The sequence below is a fragment of the Biomphalaria glabrata genome, chromosome 1, assembly GCF_947242115.1.
Source record: "Biomphalaria glabrata chromosome 1, xgBioGlab47.1, whole genome shotgun sequence".
Lineage (NCBI taxonomy): Eukaryota > Metazoa > Mollusca > Gastropoda > Planorbidae > Biomphalaria > Biomphalaria glabrata.
This window is the reverse complement of record NC_074711.1, coordinates 57884197-57904740: the sequence shown is the minus strand read 5'-3', so window position 1 is coordinate 57904740 and position 20544 is coordinate 57884197. Positions and strand designations below refer to the sequence as shown.

Genomic DNA, 20544 nt, shown 5'->3' with positions numbered 1-20544 from the left:
TATTATTATTTATATTATTTTATTTAATATATTATCATTTATATTATTTTATTTAATATATTATTATTTATATTATTTTATTTAATATATTATTATTTATATTATTCTATTTAATATATTATCATTTATATTATTTTATTTAATATATTATCATTTATATTATTTTATTTAATATATTATCATTTATATTATTTTATTTAATATATTATCATTTATATTATTTTATCCTTTGCTTTTTTTTTTTTACTTTAATTTGAATCAACACAGAAACGAGCATCGATCCATCCAAATTGTAAATTGTTGGGGGGGGGGGAGGGGGAACGAGAGCAAGGTTAGACTTTATCTTTTGAAAATTTTCCGAAAGGTTAGGGTTAGAATTAGGATTGTGATTTCATTTATTTAGTAAGATCTACAGACAAACTGTTGCAAGCTACGTGTACATTTAAATGAGATGTTTGTGATTATCCTGATATCAGAATTATATAACTTATCACACACTTACTCCTTCCTAAAGCAGACGATATACAAAGACTACTGCTAGAGACTCGAATAAACTTACGCGCATTTAAAATTAGCATATGATAACATGTGTATTCATATTTTTGTTTTGGAAATGGGTATTTTGTTATATCATTGGTTAACGGCACCTGATGACACCAAACGTAATGACACCTCCAACAAGATGTGGTCGATAAAGCTATTCTTAATAAACCCAAACAACCTAACTCTCTCTCTCTCTTCTAAAAACAAAAAAGAGTTAAGACACAATACGATAAATATTGAACGAACTTTGTAAAAAGCCATTTATTGTGATTAGATATTTCAAGACAGTTTTCCCAAAATGTTCAGACATGAAAATACAATAAAGTGATACAAACCAATTTGCGTGAGGAAATGAATGCTTCATAATCCTAACATATATATTTCATTGGAAGACATAATTTCGTTGTTTTCACCTGCCAGGTTTGAAGGCGAAGTACAAAATGTATGTACAGAATAAACAACAGGGATATTACACAAAGTGTATTCCATCTACCTACTCGACATTTAGATATAAGCTTTTCAATGTACAAGAGTTAATTCAAATCAGATTAAATGATTTTCATTTAATTAGTTTTTCTAGACAACTTGATCTTGTGAAATAAATCATAAAGTTTATATCTTAATATCAATCAAAATGTTTTGGATTAAAAATGATGTTAAACAATAACTACTTTATTCATCTGATCGTTACCCAGTGCTCAAGTATGAAGCTGCTTTGAGAGAATAACTTTCCAGCAGAATGTGGATCATTCCAGATAATTATTACATCAGTTAATCGGAGACTTATTTCCTTAGTACAATGTTTCTTGTTAAAACTCAGTTCAGGCTGTAGTAAAGTAAGATATGTTCTTATGATCATACACATACGTTGGTGAATGATAGAGTGTAATGTCAAATAAAGACATGTAAAAAACAAATCGTTATCAAAATAGAGCAATATTACAAATGATCAATTTCAGAATATAAATAACTAACATTAGCACCAGTTGAAATAAAAAAAATGATTTCTAAAATGTTTGAAATAATCTACAAAGTGATTCTTGTCGAAATCAGGAATATTTGTTTCTGAAATAAATAAAAAAGAGAAGATAAAAATTAAATGCGTACTATTATAGATAACATTTTGTAAAAACTAAGGACTAAATCAGAGTTACTCAACCAATACGTGCAACAGTGAGACAAAGATAGATCCGGATTTCAGTTGTAAGTAAATCGACTTTATTGCCAATATTATTTAACTAATTATTCAATCAGAAGATATCCTTTCACTTTACAGAAAGACCGTTTAGGCTTAATTCTTTTTTTCGTGAAACTCGTCTGCAGCAATGTTGACTTCCGGTGTTCTCTCGCATCTCTTATTTCAACACGACTCTTGCATCGAGATACTTTTCCATAAGTCAGAATCGTCGAATACTGCACAAGATGGCTGTACCCTCGTTTTGATGACGTCTTATTCGTGACAAAAATAGTCCAAGTAGAAGACGTTGATTTTACTGCAATCATGGCATCATCAAGCCCATTGCAGATGTTCAAGTGCTACACATTATGCCCATTGCAGATGTTCAACTGCTACATGTGCCTAGAATGTGTCTCTTATTTCTGCATCGGTCAAGTAATCTGCATTTTTTTTTACTATCACAAAATGCGCATTGTTGACGCCACGAGAAGACAGATTGAGTTCAAAAAGCAAGAAATAACTTGGTGTCATGGCTCCACTGAGAAAATTCTTTCAGCGTGAATGCATCTTTTTTTTTTCTTGTGGAAGGGGTGGAGGCGTTAAGAAACACAGATCAGTATGACTATTATGACTAGTAAAATGATTACTTTAGAAGGGTAGGATACTACTGAATAAGATTTATGTCTCACGAAAAATATGGTTTAGGTCTTTGTATATACTGAGTCCATATGAGTTTCTTCTATGCTAACAATCAGAAGATCAAATGGCCGATCCCCACCCCAATTATCTACACTAATTTAGAAAATTAAGAGAACTAAAAACAACAACATATAAACAAATCTTTCCTTCACTAGATCTACATCCTAGTCCTTCCAACTTCTGGTACATTCTCCAGGGTTTAAAATGTCATTTACGTCCTTGCGAGACTTACATTCTTACAGCGCATGTCGGTAGTCACAACCTCACAACAGAAACTCGCACAAAGGAATAGAGGTGTCTTCCAGCAACATTTTATTACAAGACATTGAGGCATTCATTCATAGTTTTTGTACTGACAACTTGGGCAAAGTTTAAATAAAATTAAGTCTACTTAACAGGTACTTTCATTGAACTATAATTGTGTTCATCATCTTCTATTTGCCTGTGGTCCCGTCTAGGGCATAGGTCACCAACCAGCTTCCTGTAGGGGTCTGGTCATGTCTATCCAACTGTCTTCACGTCTGGCCCATCTGCTTGACATCTCCGTCGAATCTTGGCGCCACAAATTTCTGGGCCATCCCCTCTTCCTCTTTCCTTGGCGATTCCACGGGAGGTTGTGATGTTGGATGCAGGCTTGCTAGGAGGTTGTAGCCTATCCATCGCTAGCGTCTTTGAGGGATATCTTCTCAATGGGCTGCTGCTTTGTTCTTTGCCACAGTTACTCATGGTTGTTCTTGTTTGACCAGCGTACTATAAGAATCTTAATGAGGAAAGTGTTGATTACACTTGGATTTTTTTCTTCATGGTGACCGTAGTTCTCCAGGTCTCTAAGTAGTACTGGCATTATTTTTTTTTCAGATATGATGGAGATAGAGAATACATATTCTGATGTCCTTTATGCACCAAGCCATTATATTCTGATGTCCTTTATGCATCAAGCCATTATATTCTGGTGTCTTTTATGAATCAAGTCATTTCAAATTCTAACCTTTTTAACAATATGCAGACTATTCAACGTGTTTTCGATTCTTCACTTTCATTGCCATCCCGCCAGGACTACAGATATCTGTTTGAAATTATTAATTAATCAACGCCGACTGACTTTTTGTGAGTTTTGGCCCAACCATACACTATGTATGGCCAATATACCCTAGGTATAAGCAGTGTATCTATCCATATGATATTAAGATTTAGAAACTATAATAAGGTACAGCTCTTTTCTATCTTTAGAACCAGTAGGTCAGATCTATTTGTTTAGTAGTCCCAGCTGAACAACAGAATATGCTCTTTTTTTTTTCTGTCACAATAGTCAACAATTACATTGCACAGATAAGTTAACTATGAGCCTTTATTGGTTTGTTGGTCTTGTAGCTGGTGTATGCTTATTGCTTTGTGCCCTATACATTGTTTTTTTTTTTTTACTTTGGTTCAGCAAGGAATAACTATATCTATGTCGTAAGTATTTTTTTATGCAGTTATTCTTGTGTGGCAAAACTTGACATTTCAAAACAAAACATTTCTGACTTGACTTACCATACTCTAATTGACAACTTTAATCCTAGCCTTCGCTCTATCTTCATTGTGTTCATTTGTGGCAATACACGTGTAATCCCCTTCGTGGCGTTTAAGTAACATCTCAATCTGCATCCAGCCTGTCACTTGGTACTTTCCAGGTCCACCTCTGGTAGCAATCACAATGTGGTTATCATCTCCTGGTAGCCAAATACAAAAGTTGAGAAAACATCTAAATACAGCAACATATTAACTACGTTTACACGCTTTTTTTCTCCCACTCCCCATTCTCGGATCAAATTGAAATTTCGCATAATTTTTCATAGTTGATGATAGTACATGAATCAATAAAAAATTAACCTATTAATTAATCAATTATTGCTAGTAAATTGTGTTTTTATAGAAAAAGGGAGGAATTCAACCTTGCAGCATTGAGAGATATGGCAGTGATTGTGTGGTTCTTCTCCTTAGATAAGCTTTATTTTTTTAAAGAATATTTATATTTTGCTTGTTAAAGGCACGTTTCTGAAAATATATAAATAAAATAGAACACAAGGATGTTGTTTCTATTCTATTTTACCTGGAACATCGTAGGTTTTTCCATTAGCTCTGGTTACAATCCATCGGATGGTAGGAGTTGGGAATCCAATAGCTTCGCATGACAGGACAACATTGTCGCTGGTAGCATTGCGGATATATTCTGGCTTGGAGACAATCTTAGCCCCTGAATCAATGTACACAAGTAATGTATAATTAGAAGTACACAAGTAATATATAATTAGAAGTGCATACGTGATGTATATAGAAATACAGAATATCAATGGAGAAAATATTTCTCGGATAAATTAAACACCACGGGTTTTCTGGCGGCTGCCCCAATCTGGCCCAAGTTTGAGAGGAAAGATTGAATCACAAATTAGTAAAGGATGGAACACATATTTTGCATAAGGTATCTACCTACAACAAAATGTGCGTGGCCTCGACACAAATACTAAGCTGAGACCAAAACGACTGATTACAGGGCGATGAAATGAAGTCCTCGTTTCTGATGTCGAAAAGGTGGAATGGAGAGACGCGAATGAAATGTGGGATGATTGTCTTGAAAATGTACATAATGAGATCGAAGCGCCGAAATAAGTCGATTTTTTGCTTCATCATTTCTATCGATACCATGATGAAAAGTGTAGTTTGGGAAAGTGATAATTAATAAAGAAGTCTTTTGTTTTTTCTTGCAATGTTACTCTATAGGGGGTTACTGAGTTTTGTTACTATTTGTTACACGATTTGGGGGGGGGGGGAAGAGGCGGCATTTAAAAAAAAAGATGATTCTTGGCGTCACGTAATACCCGAACATTCCCTAATTGACTCAGTTTCCCAAACAGTTTTGTTACAAGTTTCTTACGGAAACGGTAAAGTGGACAGATGAGATGGTGGCCAGGTTTGAAGCGAGTCTGCTGGCACACTCAGAACTCAGTGTTTACACCCAGTGGTGTGAAACCTTGTACGTCTGTATAAGTCAAGTTTCCTTTTCAGACCTTGCGATCTATGGGGCAGATGATGTCAAAGTCATCTCTTTCTATGGCCAACGGTTAACGAACAGGGTGTCATGTGGCCAACACAACGACCAACCGCCTTCTGCTTTTCCCAACTAAAGACAGGTACCCATTAAAGTTGGGTGGACTCAGGGGCGTCCTAAAAATCCGGAAATTCAAAATCCCAGTCTTCACCGAGATTCGAAGCCAAGCGCTCCCTTTTCGCGGGTGGGTCATATACATTTCCGACACGCATGTCAAGGGCTGCATCCCTACAACAAAGTCTTCGAGTCCATGGAACCGAACCACTGCGCCCTTTTATGTACTGCGGGCAGGGGTGTCCATGGGCCGGGGTGGCTCATGGGCCGTGGTTTGGACATCGCTGGTTTACATTGTTTGTGTTTAGTCACGTGACATATGTCAGGGAGAGGTATGGCGAGAATGAATGTTAGTTTGATATTTTGGTATGATTGTTATATCCCCTTGTTATGAATGCGAAGTGTTGCACGTGTTGTGAACTGAGTGATTAAGTCTTCGTTGAATGTGCGAGAGAATGTGTTAGTCAGTAAGGTCTTGCTCCCGGTCCAGGAAGGTTGGACGTTTACTTCCTGGACTGGTATTTATGTATTTATAAGTTGCTGGACTGGTATTTATGTATTTATAAGTTGATGGACTGGTGTTTTGTGTATTACTATTTCATAAGAGTGATATAATTGTGTGCGTTATCAAGTATTAAAGTATTGTTGATATTCATGAATATAAGGAGTTAGAGTTGATGTATATTAAGTGTTCGTATTTGAGTTAAGCAAGTATTAACAAGTGTAATTGAGTATTCATACCCCTAGCGAGCCTAGTCAACAAGAACAAGACACAAGCAGAGCATAGCAGCAGCATAGTATATATAAAATTGAACCTCTGACATGATTGATCTAACCCTAACCCTAACCCTAGTCCTTGGAACCGAACCACTGCGGCCCATTTATGTACTGCGGGCAGGGGTGTCCATGGGCCGGGGTGGCTCATGGGCCGTGGTTTGGACATCGCTGGTTTACATTGTTTGTGTTTAGTCACGTGACATACTGACCTGGGTCACAGGGTCCAACTGATTTAACTTCCAATGAACTTTGCTTGTTTTCTCTTACTGCAGCGGCTATTAAATGGCACAGGTTTCTAGAACAAATCAAATCAAGTTAAGCATCAAACTGTTTATTTTTAAAACAAATCTTATATGGAGTGAACTAGCATCAATTATTTTGAATTAATCAAGTAATTAATGTTTCATAGAGTGAACTAGCATCAATTATTATGAATTAATCAAGTAATTAATGTTTTATAAAGTGAGACGAACAATAATACATTGAAGAGATTAGACATTTTTGCAATAAGAGTTTGTTTATTTTAGCGCAACTTTTATGCTTATAGCATGCTCTGTATGCTATGGTCCAATCACTTTTGTGGACCAGTTTGGGGGAGAAGGGGGTATTTAATAGAAGGTTTCCGTGCTGCCTTTTCAAAAGTATTTTTTTTAAAAAAAGCTGCTCGAGTCGGAATTCAAACTTGAGGTATCAAGCCTATACGATGGAAGGCCGAAACGTTTGTTACTGAGCTATTCAAGTACTTAAAAAATAGATTGCTAGCTTTCGATTGTATTGTATTGTATTGTTCTATTGTATTTTTAGCGAACGACCTAATTCTTTATACAAGTCTTATTTTCCATTAGGTTGGTACATTTTCTATTTAAAACAAAACGAATTGTCAATACTAATTAACTATCTAATTGTTTAATGTTTGATTGATTCATGTGTTGTCATCGACAATGAATAATTATGCAAAGTTTCAACTTGATACGAGATTGGGAAGTGGGAGAACTAACGTGTACAAGATTCCACCCAGACAGAAAGTAATTTAATAGAAGCTTTATAATAACGAGGTAACGGTCTCCATTGGCTACCGTTTGCCACGTCACAAGTCTGTGTACAGGCCTACTATGATGATTGGTCTCGGAGAAACAGTCACAACTGATGGAGGACATAGTAAAGAAGTAGACCTACCACCGAAAGTAGGTCTAAATCCACCAACACTCAATGAAATTAATGGAAAATAACAATTTATTAGGAGAGATCCAAAATGACAGCATAGCTAATTAGATAGAGAGGTAAAGATCTTCTTGCATAAAGTTGCATTAATACATTGATTAGTAGATCGAACTAGGCATAAAATTTCAAACTAGATACAGTACATAAGAAAGAGTCCAAACTACAGGACTCATTATATTGAGAGATTTCTCTTAAATGAAACCTTCAACATACGATCCATATTATCTGCTAAGAATCTTGGGGATCAGTGGTAAGATATGTTAGTGGTACAACAAATGTGTAGTTATTTAGTCTTATAGATCTACAACTGACTATATTTTCATTCTTAAATGCTATAAAAACTATAAATATAGGTTTCCCTTTATCAACTTTATATGGACTATATATATTGGCGCATGGCAGAAATAACTAGATGAGACGGCATTGGTTTATTTTTTAGCATTAACAAATAGTATCATCAACATAAGGCACTGTTATGCATATAGGCCTGTGTCTTTTATTTCATTCTCAGTAATTCTCTTACGTATAGGTCACGCCGTCACTGCCACAGATAATCTCCTCCCATATACACTGGCACAGGTTTCCCCCTGGTGTTGCCCTACATTCAAGACCATCGCCACAATGACCATGTTGGTGTGGAGAGTTTTTCATATCACACTTCTGGCCTTCATATCTGAACAGGAAGTAAGAAAGTAGTGTCGTTAGTGTGTCTACATAGGATGTGTCTTTATTGTGTCTATAGCATGTTTACATAGGTTGTGTCTTTAGTATGTCTAAAGCAGGTCTATATAGGGTGTGTCTTTAGTGTGTCTATAGCAGGTCTACATAGGGTGTGTCTTTAGCAGGTCTACACAGGGTGTCTCTTTAGTGTGTCTATAGCAGATCTACATAGGGTGTGTCTTTACTGTGTCTATACTAGTCTATATCGGGTCTACATAGGGTGTGCTTATAGTGTTTTTACAGAGAAATTATTACCTCGCGCAAACTTCACAGCAGCCGCACTCGTGGTCTTTTTCTGTGCCAGCTAGACATTCTGACCTTTCAAGCACTGGACAGCGAGCACATTTCTCTTTGCATTTGTCAGCAGTGGCCACCACAACGACGGCCGCCAGGGCCAGCAGAAAGAGATTCATTTTTGTGTTGTGTTAGTCACAGCTGTAGTCACGGCTATTCTAGACAGTTGACACTCTTTGGTTGGCTGGTATTACATTACAAATTGTACAAATAGATACAAATTAAAGCTTGATTGACTAGTGATAGAAAAGTTAAGCAGATCTAATAGGCTACAGCAATAGTATCTAAAGCTGTATGTCATAATCTAAACATGTAGGAAAAAGGAACACTCTAATAGAGGCAATTGTAGGTATGTAGATCCTGAATGTTCTAGCAGAAAAAGATAACTAAGAAATGTTTATGACTTTTATGTTTGGGAAACCTGACGCCTCGCTCACTGAGTTATGTACTGAATTACAGTCAAAACCATTTCATAACGCTGGTCAAGACACATTTCCTAGTAGTATTGGACAGTGCCGGCTCTAGGAAATGTGCCCGAAGCCCTACTCTTCTGAGACATCGAGCGTTGGCCGTTCGCGAAGCACTTAAACTCCTAACAGGTCAGTGTCTAACTTATAAACATTTTTAAAAATTAATTAATTACATTAGACCAACATTATAGTTGTCAAATAGGATCTAGATATCAGGCCCAGACTTAAGTTTGAAAGTTTGCTATAATATAGGGCCTCGAGGCTGAATGCACCTCCAGTGTCAAGACTCTCTAGCTGCAAGGGCGACACCCTAACGGGATCCTCTCTATTCGTAATGATGGGACTTTCATTGCCTATTATCAAAGGGTCCCAACATTCAGTCCAAAGCCCGGGTTCCGATACTACATTACTTGGCGTACACATGTCCCCACTTAGCATGTACGCCCCAGACTATATGACCTACTGGAGCCGGCCCTGAAGTGGATACCTGACACTAGTTTGACACGCAATATGTTTTATATGTATACGTTTTGTTTGTATTTAACATATTTGTAGAATTTTACCACAAGAGATAGAATCAATTTTGTAAACTCGTGTTTTATCAGAAGATTTTGTTATAGATCTATGTGTATTCTACTAAAGATATTATTACATAATATAGGGCCTAGTGTATGTAGCCTAAATCTATACAATAGGCTACTTAAATTTGTGCACATTAGTGATTACAATGTTCTTAATGGCTATGTTGTTTTTTTTCGCTTATGCAGCAAAAATGTCATGAAGCATTACGATTTTAATCTGCATTAGTTTATATTACGTCACTCGGACGAGAACCACGCCTTTACTTTGTAGATATCTTAGACACTAATAGGCACTCAATTTTTGACTTAATAATCACTATATCAGGTTATACAAATAATTTCTGAATATAACTCAAAAGAGCTGCTATATTTGATTATACAAACTAGCTGTTTTTTTTAAATAAAGTGCAAGTATTCACAACGGCTTGGGTAACATCACGTCCTAACTACACAGCCAACTATGATTCAACAGATGCCACATCATCATGATTTCCTCTGGAACTTTTCATAACCTACTTTCCCAGAGTTCCAGAAGACGGTAAAACAAAAGTCTTTCATTAAAAACCAACTCTATTGCTTTGTTAATCAGGTGCGCCAAAAGTTTTAAAACTTTCTAAAAAAGAAATTAAAAAAAATGATTTGATTATAATCTCTAACCTTACCTTTAAACAGAAACTCAAAATAATGACTCCAAAGAAAGTATGAAATATACTCTCCACCTACCTATGCTTGTGGGTGTAATCGTGTCGGCTAGTCTGAGGCTGTGATGTAGGCCAGTAGAAGTACGCGGCTGGGGTAAAAATAGAAACACACGAGCACACACACTACCTCAGTAGAAGGGGTGCAGTGAGCACTGTTCTCAGGCATTCTTAATCATGTGACCAGTGGGCTTGCCACTGGAGATACAAAAGTAGTTCTAGCTAATTGTTTCCTGTCGGGAGGTTGATAATGGGGCTATTAGTATGAATCTTGTTAGCATTATTTTTTTAATTTATTAATTAACAAGCAAAATAAATAAATAAATAAAAAAAAGCTTATAGTGTATTGAATGAAATTTTTTCAATTATTTTGAATCACTTTTTGAATTATCTGCTAATACATGTATTATAGATGAACAATAATACATTTGTGCGATTGGAAATATTAGTATTAATTGTTTTTGTTTAGCTCAGCTTTCAAGTTTCTAGAATGCTCAGTGAGCTAGGGTAGGCCTACAACCTTTTGGCGACCAATGGGGGTGGGCTGGGGGGAGGGAGGTTTGAAAAATCTGGGGGAAAGTTTGAACTTATAAAAATAGAAGGTTTTGTCATCTATTGTTAGTTTAAAAATTGTAACAAATGACCTAGTTCTTTACACAAGGTTCCTCTCCCTTTAGTTTGGTGCCCTTTCTATTTCAAACATTATTAATTACGACTAATTTAATAATTTGAATAAACTGATGCATGTGTTATCATCGACAAGGAATAATTGGGCTACGTTTCAATTTGATCCGAGAATAGGAAGTTGGAGAAATGACGTGTACAAGGTTCTAACCAGACAGACAGGTGGAATGAGTTAATATCAGCTTTGTAAAAAGTAATACCTTTAAAGAAAACAATTGTGTTGAACTCTGTGTACATAGTGCGTTAATTTCTCCGCTTGACAATGGTTTGTAGATTATGAGAATATTACATTATAGTGGAATCTAGAGTTATCCTATAGTCGGGTTTCAGATATCTGCTGCTCTACGTATCTAGGAAAGTGAGAACATATTTCTGCTCTGTTATTTATTTTATTAACAATTTGGTACAATAAATTACAGAAACTTATTGACCAAGTTAATATTTAGTTCATAACCTATATACTGAAGTTACAACTAGAAACTAAAAAAATAATTTGCAAGCAAAAAAACAAAAACAATATGATTGCGTGTGGAGGTGTGAGTTATCTTTCCATAAATATACTCACGCACCTTATTTCAATATCCTCAAGTGTCCACAATTAGACACAAGTAAGATATACACTCTGACCACTTCAGTGCAACATACTTGAATGGGAAAAAAAAAGTTCTTTATATTAGTTACCGACATTTTGGGGTAGAGGGAGATTGTGTTGTTAGGAGGGCATCGTTTGTTGTCAGAGTAAATTTTTTATTAAAAAATTCATAGTTAAAGAAAAAATTCAAAAAAAGAAAAGGCTTATTCATTACGCAATGTGTATGTGAGTATTAACTTATTCATTAGGCAATGTGTATGTGAGTATTAACTTATTCATTAGGCAATGTGTATGTGAGTATTAACTTACTATTGAGTGATATTTTAAGAAGGATCGACGGCATGTGCTGTGTATAAAAGAGGAGAGGCAAAGGGAAATAAGTTTGAAAGTTGAATGCAGATCAGTAGGCCTAGATTTTTCACTAAATATATGTGTTTTTTTTTTACCTTTACCTATCCCTTAGTCTGTTGGACCGTTGGGGCACCAGGCAAGATTTGTCGACCGTCTTTCTCCATTCCTCCCTTTTTTTTGCCTTGTTCAGAACCTCTCTCAATGGCAGGCCTGTCCATTCTTTAATGTTGTCCTCCCATCGCTTTTTCTGTCTGCCTCTTCTTCTTTCCCTGGCACTGTTCCCTGAAGAAAGGTCTTTGCGAGCCCCGTAGATCTCGTAATGTGGCCAAAGGTTTTAAGCTTTCGTTTTTTCACAATAGTAAGCAGGTCGTCATGAGCTCCGATCGCTACAGTAACCCTGTCTCTGATTTCTTGGTTTGTGATGCGGTCTTTGAATGTGATGCCTAGGATCCTTCTGGGCGACAATGGAAAAGTACAACATTAATAAAAACATAATCAAAGTTATCCAGAACCTCTACAAGGAGGCCACCAGTGCGGTGTACTTCAACAATAATATTGGGGACTGGTTCAAAACCACAGTTGGAGTAAGACAAGGCTGCCTACTGTCACCAACACTATTCAATATCTTCCTTGAAAGGATAATGGAAGATGCCCTCGAGGGCTATGAAGGTACTGTTAGCATTGGAGGAAGAAGAATTACTAAATTGCGCTTCGCAGATGACATTGACGGCCTAGCAGGGACAGAAGAAGAACTAGCTGACCTGGTGATGCGCATTGACAAGACTTCCGCAGCATATGGCATGCAAATAAATGCCGAAAAAACTCAAATTATGACCAATAGCCATCAGGGCTTTAAAAGAGGCATCAGTATTGGAGGTGAAAAGCTAACTAGTGTTAACAGCTTCAAATACCTCGGAGCTATTGTCTCAGATGAGGGAACAAAACCCGAATTATTGGCCCGAATAGCACAGTCCACAGCAGCCCTTTCAAAACTTAAAATAATATGGAAAGATAAGGGCTTAGCCCTCGGCACCAAAATTAGACTGATGCGCTCTCTGGTCATGGCCACATTTTTATATGCTTGTGAGTCGTGGACGTTGAATGCAGAGCTTGAGAGGAGGATCCTAGCAATGGAATTGAGATGCTACAGAAGATGCTACAGAAATATATGTTACCAGCAAAGAAATCCGGCGTTCTAAAGAATGTCTGAAGACTCCGGGCAAAGTAGGAAGTGGCGGTAACAATCAGTTCATTGAATACACAGAAATATTAACACTGTAATAATAAAATTAATATATCACTGTGCCCTGTGGCATCCTGTCGTCAGTCGGCCTAACAATAAAACAATATCAGCAACTGGCAACACATTCGACACGCACGAGTGACCCAGGGGCGGACTGGCTATATGGGTATTCGGGCAAATGCCCGGTGGGCCGGTACCCAATTGGGCCGGTAGGGCCACCGAAAGGTCCGCATGAATGCCAGTAAAATTTTTAAAGATTTTATAATATTCTTTTTAAATGTAACACTTTGAACGTCGTGATAAAAAATTTTTTATACACTTTAAAGTTAATAATAATGTAAAGAATTGAAAAGAAGGAGCAGAAAATAAGTAAGATAAAAAAGCAACTATTGCTAGAATCCTGTGCCAAAAAAAAAAATAATTTAAAATTAAAATTATTAATGTTTTCTCGCAAGCAATAGAGATTCACCAACATTATAAGGCCTAATGACAGCATTTATGAATGAACAGGCTCAACGCCATATGACGACAAAGATATAGATTTAGGTCGAAATACATAGAGGCTTTGATAAATTATGGAATAATCTTGACAGCATTAGTTTTACTACACTTAATATATTAAATTACCGTTAAACAAGTGGACTCAATGTTCTGTTGTGTGTGTAGCCAGCTTTAAGATGCAGACAGTCAAACTAGATTTCCAAGTTATTGAGAAAGCAGTATTTGACCTTGTGAGTAAGGGAAAATTACCCTTTCAGACCTTGCGATCTGTAATGCAGATGATGTTAAGGTCATCTGTTTCTTCGGCCAATGGTTAACGAGCAGCACGACGATAGGCCGCCCTTACTTACCCCAACTAAGGTCAGGTACCCATTAGAGTTGGGTGGACTCGGGGGCGCCCTAAACTTCCCGAAATTCAAAATATAAAGAAGCATTTATTGGCCTCCTTTCGGTCGTAGAACGACTATGGTTCACCTCGAACACTTTTTTATATGGCTGTGGAGCCCTATTTTGGAGTGACACTCCCGTCCATATATATTGCAGGTCAAGGTGGCTTTCGCTTTGGTGGTAGAGGAGCTGGCCATTTTCCGCGTGGCACGCTTTTCTTCGAGAGCTGTCCGTAGCTTTCTTCATTTCTTGGTCACCGTCTCTCTCCAACTAGTGAAGTATGACTGGTTTCAAAATAGGTCATGTGATAGGCCTTGCTAACATGAATTAGACTTGGGTCCTCCCGCGCCGTTTGGCGCATTGGGCGGCAGGCTGTCTCCAAAAGGATCTGTCACTGGCAATGTCTGAAGCCTCCTCCCACCTGGTGTCCACTATTCTGATGTCCTCCATGAAGGTGTGTCGCCATGTTATACGAGGACGTCCCTGTTTGCGCTTTCCTCGTATTGGCCACCAAGCCATCGCAACTCTTGGTATGCCTAGTTCATTTTGTCGGAGAACATGTCCCGCAAACCTCATGCGACGTTCTGTCATAACCTCACTAAGTGTTCGACTCACAGTTTGGCAAAGGATTTTCTTGTTTGAGACCCGATCTGTGTAACTGACTCCCAAAATACGTTTCAGCCATTTTTGTTGAGCCACATTTAGTCTTTTCTCAATATTGACAGACGACTTCCATGTGTCGCATGCATATGTTGCTGTTGGGGTGACAATTGTGTTGAGAAGGTTTATTTTTGTCTCGAGTCCAATGGCTTGGATTGTCCAAATAGGCTGCGGCCTTTGGAAAATTGTTAGGGTTAGAGTTTCAGCACGCTACATCATGGCAGGCATCCCCATCATTTGTTATGATGCTGCCAAGGTATGTGAACGCTAACATGAAGAGTATACTTTATATTATGGCATATTAAAGGTATAAGCTTTTTTTTAATTACAATAAAGGCACAAAATATTTTTTATCTTGTAACATTTTTATAATGATAAATTACAAAATTATTTTAGTAATATGTCATTTTAACTATTTACTGTAAAAAAAAATTATTATTATCAAATAAAATTCAAACTTTTCTTGTAAAAAAGGCCTATAGAGTTCTCTATGTCGAGTATGCGCAAATAAATAAAAATACGAAAGGTCATTCCTTCAAAGGTAGATAACTGTTGGAAAGGATGTCATCTATTTTTAATTTATTAAAGTATTAACAAATTTAGAATTTTTAAGGTCAAATATAATGTCAAAATTTAATGAACTCTTTCTTTTTACTTTAATTTTTACAGCATAAAAAATGTTTTAATTCATTTAAGATTCAATATTTTAAAGCAATATTTACAAAAAATACTAAATTAAAAATTGTACATTTATCTGTCAGGGAGAAATTTAATTCAAAGCACATACAAATAACCTCGTTCACTTTGATTGTACTGTGGCACTTCCGTAAAGGAAAATAAGTTGCCCTCCCAAACTATCAAAGTACATTGAGTGCTTTCATGAGGAAAAAAATCTACTGAAAACTCATAAAAATCTCCACACAAATAGAGAAAATTGTTATCTTTAATGCATATTTTGCCAAATACTGCCATAACCCCGGTAGAAACCTCGGTAGATATATTATCTTATCTGTTCATACACTAAATCACCAAACTACTTTTTTGTATATTGCATATTTTTAACAATACCCGTTACTGTGGCATCTGGTGAAAGAAGCTTCTCGCGCCTCAAACTAATGAAGAATTACTTGAGGTCAACAATTCCCGAAGATAGATTGAACAATTTGGTAAGTCTTGCTATTGAGAGTGATCTATTTAAGGAACGGAATTTTAATGCTATACCGTATGACTTTGCTACAAGTAAATTTTGCAAAGTCAATTTGATCGTGATTTTTAAATTAGTAAAGAATGAATTAGATGTGAAGACGTATTTATTTACTAATACAAAAATCTTTTCACTTATTATCCTTATCCCTATTCAGACTGGGCACCGCACAATCTGTTTAGCATTGGGCTTCGCAATTGCTAGGGCCGGCCCTGATGGCCAACCACTAGAAATTGTTGACAATTTTTGCTATCTTTGCTCCATCATATCCAACAATGCTCTACTGGATAAAGACATTAACAATCGGGCACCATGTCACGGTTGTAGAAAAGAGTGTGGGACAACATATTGCTGACTAACAATACTAAAGCCCTAGTCTACCGGACCTGTGTTGTCAAGCACTTTTCTATACGAAAGTGAAACATGGTCGACCTACTCAGGGCAGGAAAAAAAAGCTGAATGTCTACCACCTCCGATGCCCAAGGCGGATCTTTAAAATAAGGTGGCAAGATAAAATAACCAATAAGGATGTGCTACGAATAGCAGGTTGCCAGGATATCTGCTCTGTTATCAGCAGCAGACGCCTTGGCTGGCTTGGCCACGTTCGTAGAATGCCAGTAGGTCGACTTCCACAAGCATGGCGATCTAATAGAAGGCAGGAGAGCCGCTGGTCGCCCACTTTTAAGGTATACGGATGTAAGCAAACGCAACATGCAGGTATTCAAAATCGACGCTAGCAGCTGGGAAAAAGTAGCACTGGATAGATCCACATGGAGAGAGAGAGCAAAAAGGAAGGGTCTCGGATTGCAGATGGTGAAAATGCAACGGCGCCTGGTGATTACATATGTCAAACCTGCGACTGCAGCTGTGTATCAAGGATTGGCGTCTTTAGTCACGCAAGAAGTTGCAAAGGTTAAACATTATCTTTCGAGACGTAAAATGCCACAGACTTGCATAAAATGTTGGCTTTTCATGCCAAAGGTACAGAGTTCTTTTTTATGTAACTGATTTTTCTTCCACTAAGTTTTTTTTTTATTCTTTTTTTTTTTATCAATAAATAATATATATATATTTTTACTATTTTATCATCATCTGTCACTTAAAGGTTATCGTAATCTTGTAACATTTGCACCATTGTTATCGATGATTTTGATACCGACTCGTGTCAAACAATATGACAGAACCAGCTTTGAATGCCTTGAATTAGAATGTCAAGGACATATATATGATAATGTATATGGTAGCAGAAATTGTTTCATAATAAGAATTTCACCATTCCTAGTGTTATGCTTTATTCATTTAGTAATAGTGCTTGTCAGGTAGTTTCAAAATTATCTAATAAATTAAATAAATACATTCAATATATTCTTAAACTTTACACAATGCTTTGGAGGACATATAGGATTGGATGACCATCATATGCCGCATAGAATTTATAAGCCGCATTGTATAGAAATACCCGGGCCGATTTTGACACCCAGTCTGCCCTTGCGGCTTCTCTTTTAGTGTTTGTTGATAGTTTGTAGCTCATAGCTATTGATATTCATGCTGAAAATATTGAAACCTGCCTTTTTTACCTGCCTGAGTGGACCACTTCGGGGGCCGATTCTGATTTTTTTTGTTTCCACACATTTTTTTTTAAATAGCTCAACTTTCATGCTTAGAGCATTCTCAGTGGGGTACGAACCAACCTCTTTTGCTCATTGCGATATGGTCCAACCCCTTTTATGGTCCAGTGGGGCGAAGGGGTATTTGGAAGAAGGTTTCCGTGCTGCCTATTTAGGCGCTCAGCGAACACAACTCTGCTGGAGTCGGGATTCTAACTCGTGCCCCCTTCATAGGTATCCAGGCGGTGTTTGCCCCTCAGCAACACATTCTACGATTTATTAGCTGATAAAACGTTATGTTGTGAAAAATAAAACACAAATTAACTTATCATGTCAAACAAGGCTTTAGTAAAATTCATTTTTTGGCTGAAATATTTACACAGATTTTGCCATTGAAAAAAACAAACAATAACAACAACAAGAGCTTGTAACTTTTTAATATACTTTTTTTTTTTTACTCTTACGCAGTCACTTTATTCAACATAAATCACTTAGTCTTGAAATTGAACTTTATAATCCACTTGATGTGTTATGTTAGAATAAGAAAATTTGCGTATAGTTTCAAATAATTATAATCAAGAGTTTTCTCGTTTCAATTCTTGCTGATAGGTTGATCGAATTGACTTTTGAGTTCCATTAGGAATTAAATAAACAAGAAAAACATTAAAAATACTTTTTTAAAAAGACAATATCTCCTTGATGCAACTTATTGAGCGATTGTTTTTCTCTTAAAAATTAATGAATGATAGATTTTAAAAAAATATTTTTACCCCGCACCACACCTTCCCCCTTCTCCTCGAGACAAAATCCTGGTTAAGCAAATTTATAGATCTAGATCTAGTACACCTTTTAATATTCTAATGATTATCATTTAGATCTATACTTAGAAGACAATGCGCAACATTTTCCTGATTCTTGAATCAACAAAGCATGGAACTATACTAACAAAGCCTTACATTCGATAATTCCGAAAGCGATAGTCCTTTCAAGAACGCGATAGTCCTCTCAAACCATGTTCAAACCATGTAGGATCTAGACCTATATTTATAGGCCTATAATTTCTAGCCAAATTTATATTTTACGTTGAAAAATTATAACGGCCAAACTAAGAGTTTTCCCCCGTGTGGCCAACGACCTAGCAATTCTGTTCTCAGCGATATACATCAAGTGTTAAATTTCTAGAAAATAAATAAAATCGTTAGAGTCATCTTTGAGATCAGCTGTCCACCCACTCTCCATATGAGTGACTTGAATAGAGATATTATATTAAAAAAAAAGAAGATAAAATGACATTTCCCCAGTAAAAAGTTAAGTAATATTAGAGGAAAATGCCTGACAAGGTCCCATGGAGTATGTGTGACAATGTGTGTGTGTGTGATTGATAAATTTATGTAAAAAGTCACTATATGTGACAATGTGTGTGTGTGTGTGTGATTGATAAATTGATGTAAAAAGTCACTATGTCTACGAAATAAATGATGAATTTAAGATTTAATTTTACAGCCTAAAAGTTCCCTTTCAAATCTTGGCATCTATAAGGCAGATGATGTTAAGGCCATCTGTTTCTTTGGCCACGATTAACGAGCAGGGTACCGGCGCTAATAATGTTGCCAGCGCAACGACCAACCGTCTTTACTTTCCGAAGGATTTTTTGCAAGGGGGGGGGGTGCACGTGTTTCCACCTATGGCTCAAAGTCGTAGCTTCAACTTTTTTTAATTACAGAGAATATTAAAGAAAAGAATTGGTGCCCCCTCGCCCCCCCCCATAACTAATTAAATACTTGTTTTAATGAAATAAAACAATTAAAAAAAAAACTATCGTGAAAAAACTATTTACTGTTTATCCGTGCGGCCCGTGCATCCCAACGGTGGGTCAAACAAAAAATGCAAACGCTGCCAAAACTGTCAATAAATTTACTACTGAATTGCTTCTCGTCGCGATGGACAAGCCGGCGATGATCGCTTATCTGGCAGTTCTGATAATTATTCTGTTAAGTTGCAATTCTTGAATCGTTTTAGGATGAAGACAAAACAGGTTGAACTGAGCATTATTATTGCTTGAAAATCGAGACGTTAATGAAGAAACTAACTAATCAAGATACGGAATGTAAAGTCGTGTTCTGTAATAATCCCAAAATGAAAACATGTGGGTTTTTTCTCGGTGTATCTGTCGACTTATTACCAGTTTTGTCTGCCAGAAGTGTCACCTTACTCAAGATGCCATACCTGAAGTGTTCCTCAGCACGGTCAAGTTGGTTTTTGATTTTGTCATTAATGTGACTGCTGATGTGCTGTTGAGCGGCCGCTTGTGCTGAGATGGACAGTCTGCAACATCACGTAAACTGGTTCGAGAACGGGTGAATATTTGACGGCAACTAAAAGACAAATCAGAAACACAAGAGAAGCAGGCTCTGATTACACATGTGCAGATTTTCTGCTTTCATCCATCATGCGTCGCACAAAAGTGTGACAAAAGAGGTAAATTTTACACCAGCGCTCTCGCTTGGGACTGTTACGGAAGAAATAGATAATCCTCTTGATGACAAAAACAGTATTACGTATACCTGAAACGTCATTCAGGTCAATGATAACGTTTAAGTCTGTGGGACGCGAAACGGACAAGGTCTGCTTTTGGATATTTTTCACTAATCGTAGCCTGAATACAGTTCTGAATGCTACCCATCACGGGGACAGCCATCGTAGCCTTGGCCGAGTAGTTTGTTGATGTGTAGACTGTACGTAATGTATTCGCTGACAATGACATTAGATACAGGCAGAGCGTCTCTCTTATCAACTGGGACAAAACCTATGAATTCTTCTCGAATGCAATCGCCATCAACAAATCCAACGCTCAAACACATTAATTCAGTGCCAGAGATATCTGCATTTTCATGACGAAAACGCCAAGATAAAGCAGTTAATCCATGTTGTTGCCAGTTCTCCGTCGATACAAATCAAAGCTTTGACTCAGACGATGGCACGGGAAGAACTTT

At 36.9% G+C, this 20544-nt stretch overlaps 1 protein-coding gene and 1 long non-coding RNA gene across 3 annotated transcripts; one reads left to right on the top strand and one right to left on the bottom strand.

The window, feature by feature from the left end:
* Positions 1 to 777: 777 nt before the first annotated feature.
* LOC106062313 (insulin-like growth factor-binding protein-related protein 1) lies at positions 778 to 10430 on the bottom strand. Of its 2 annotated transcripts, XM_056019500.1 has the most exons (7): positions 10287 to 10430; positions 8535 to 8757; positions 8083 to 8232; positions 6548 to 6633; positions 4512 to 4655; positions 3953 to 4131; positions 778 to 1608 (listed from the first exon to the last, which is right to left on the bottom strand). In XM_056019500.1, exons 2-6 carry the CDS (start codon positions 8690 to 8692, stop codon positions 3959 to 3961), a joined length of 711 nt encoding a protein of 236 aa, XP_055875475.1. In that variant the 5' UTR covers positions 8693 to 8757; positions 10287 to 10430; the 3' UTR covers positions 778 to 1608; positions 3953 to 3958.
* On the top strand, positions 5782 to 6225 carry LOC129921714 (uncharacterized). Its single transcript, XR_008773699.1, has 2 exons — positions 5782 to 6097; positions 6129 to 6225. It is a non-coding gene; the product is annotated as an uncharacterized LOC129921714 (long non-coding RNA).
* Positions 10431 to 20544: the final 10114 nt, after the last annotated feature.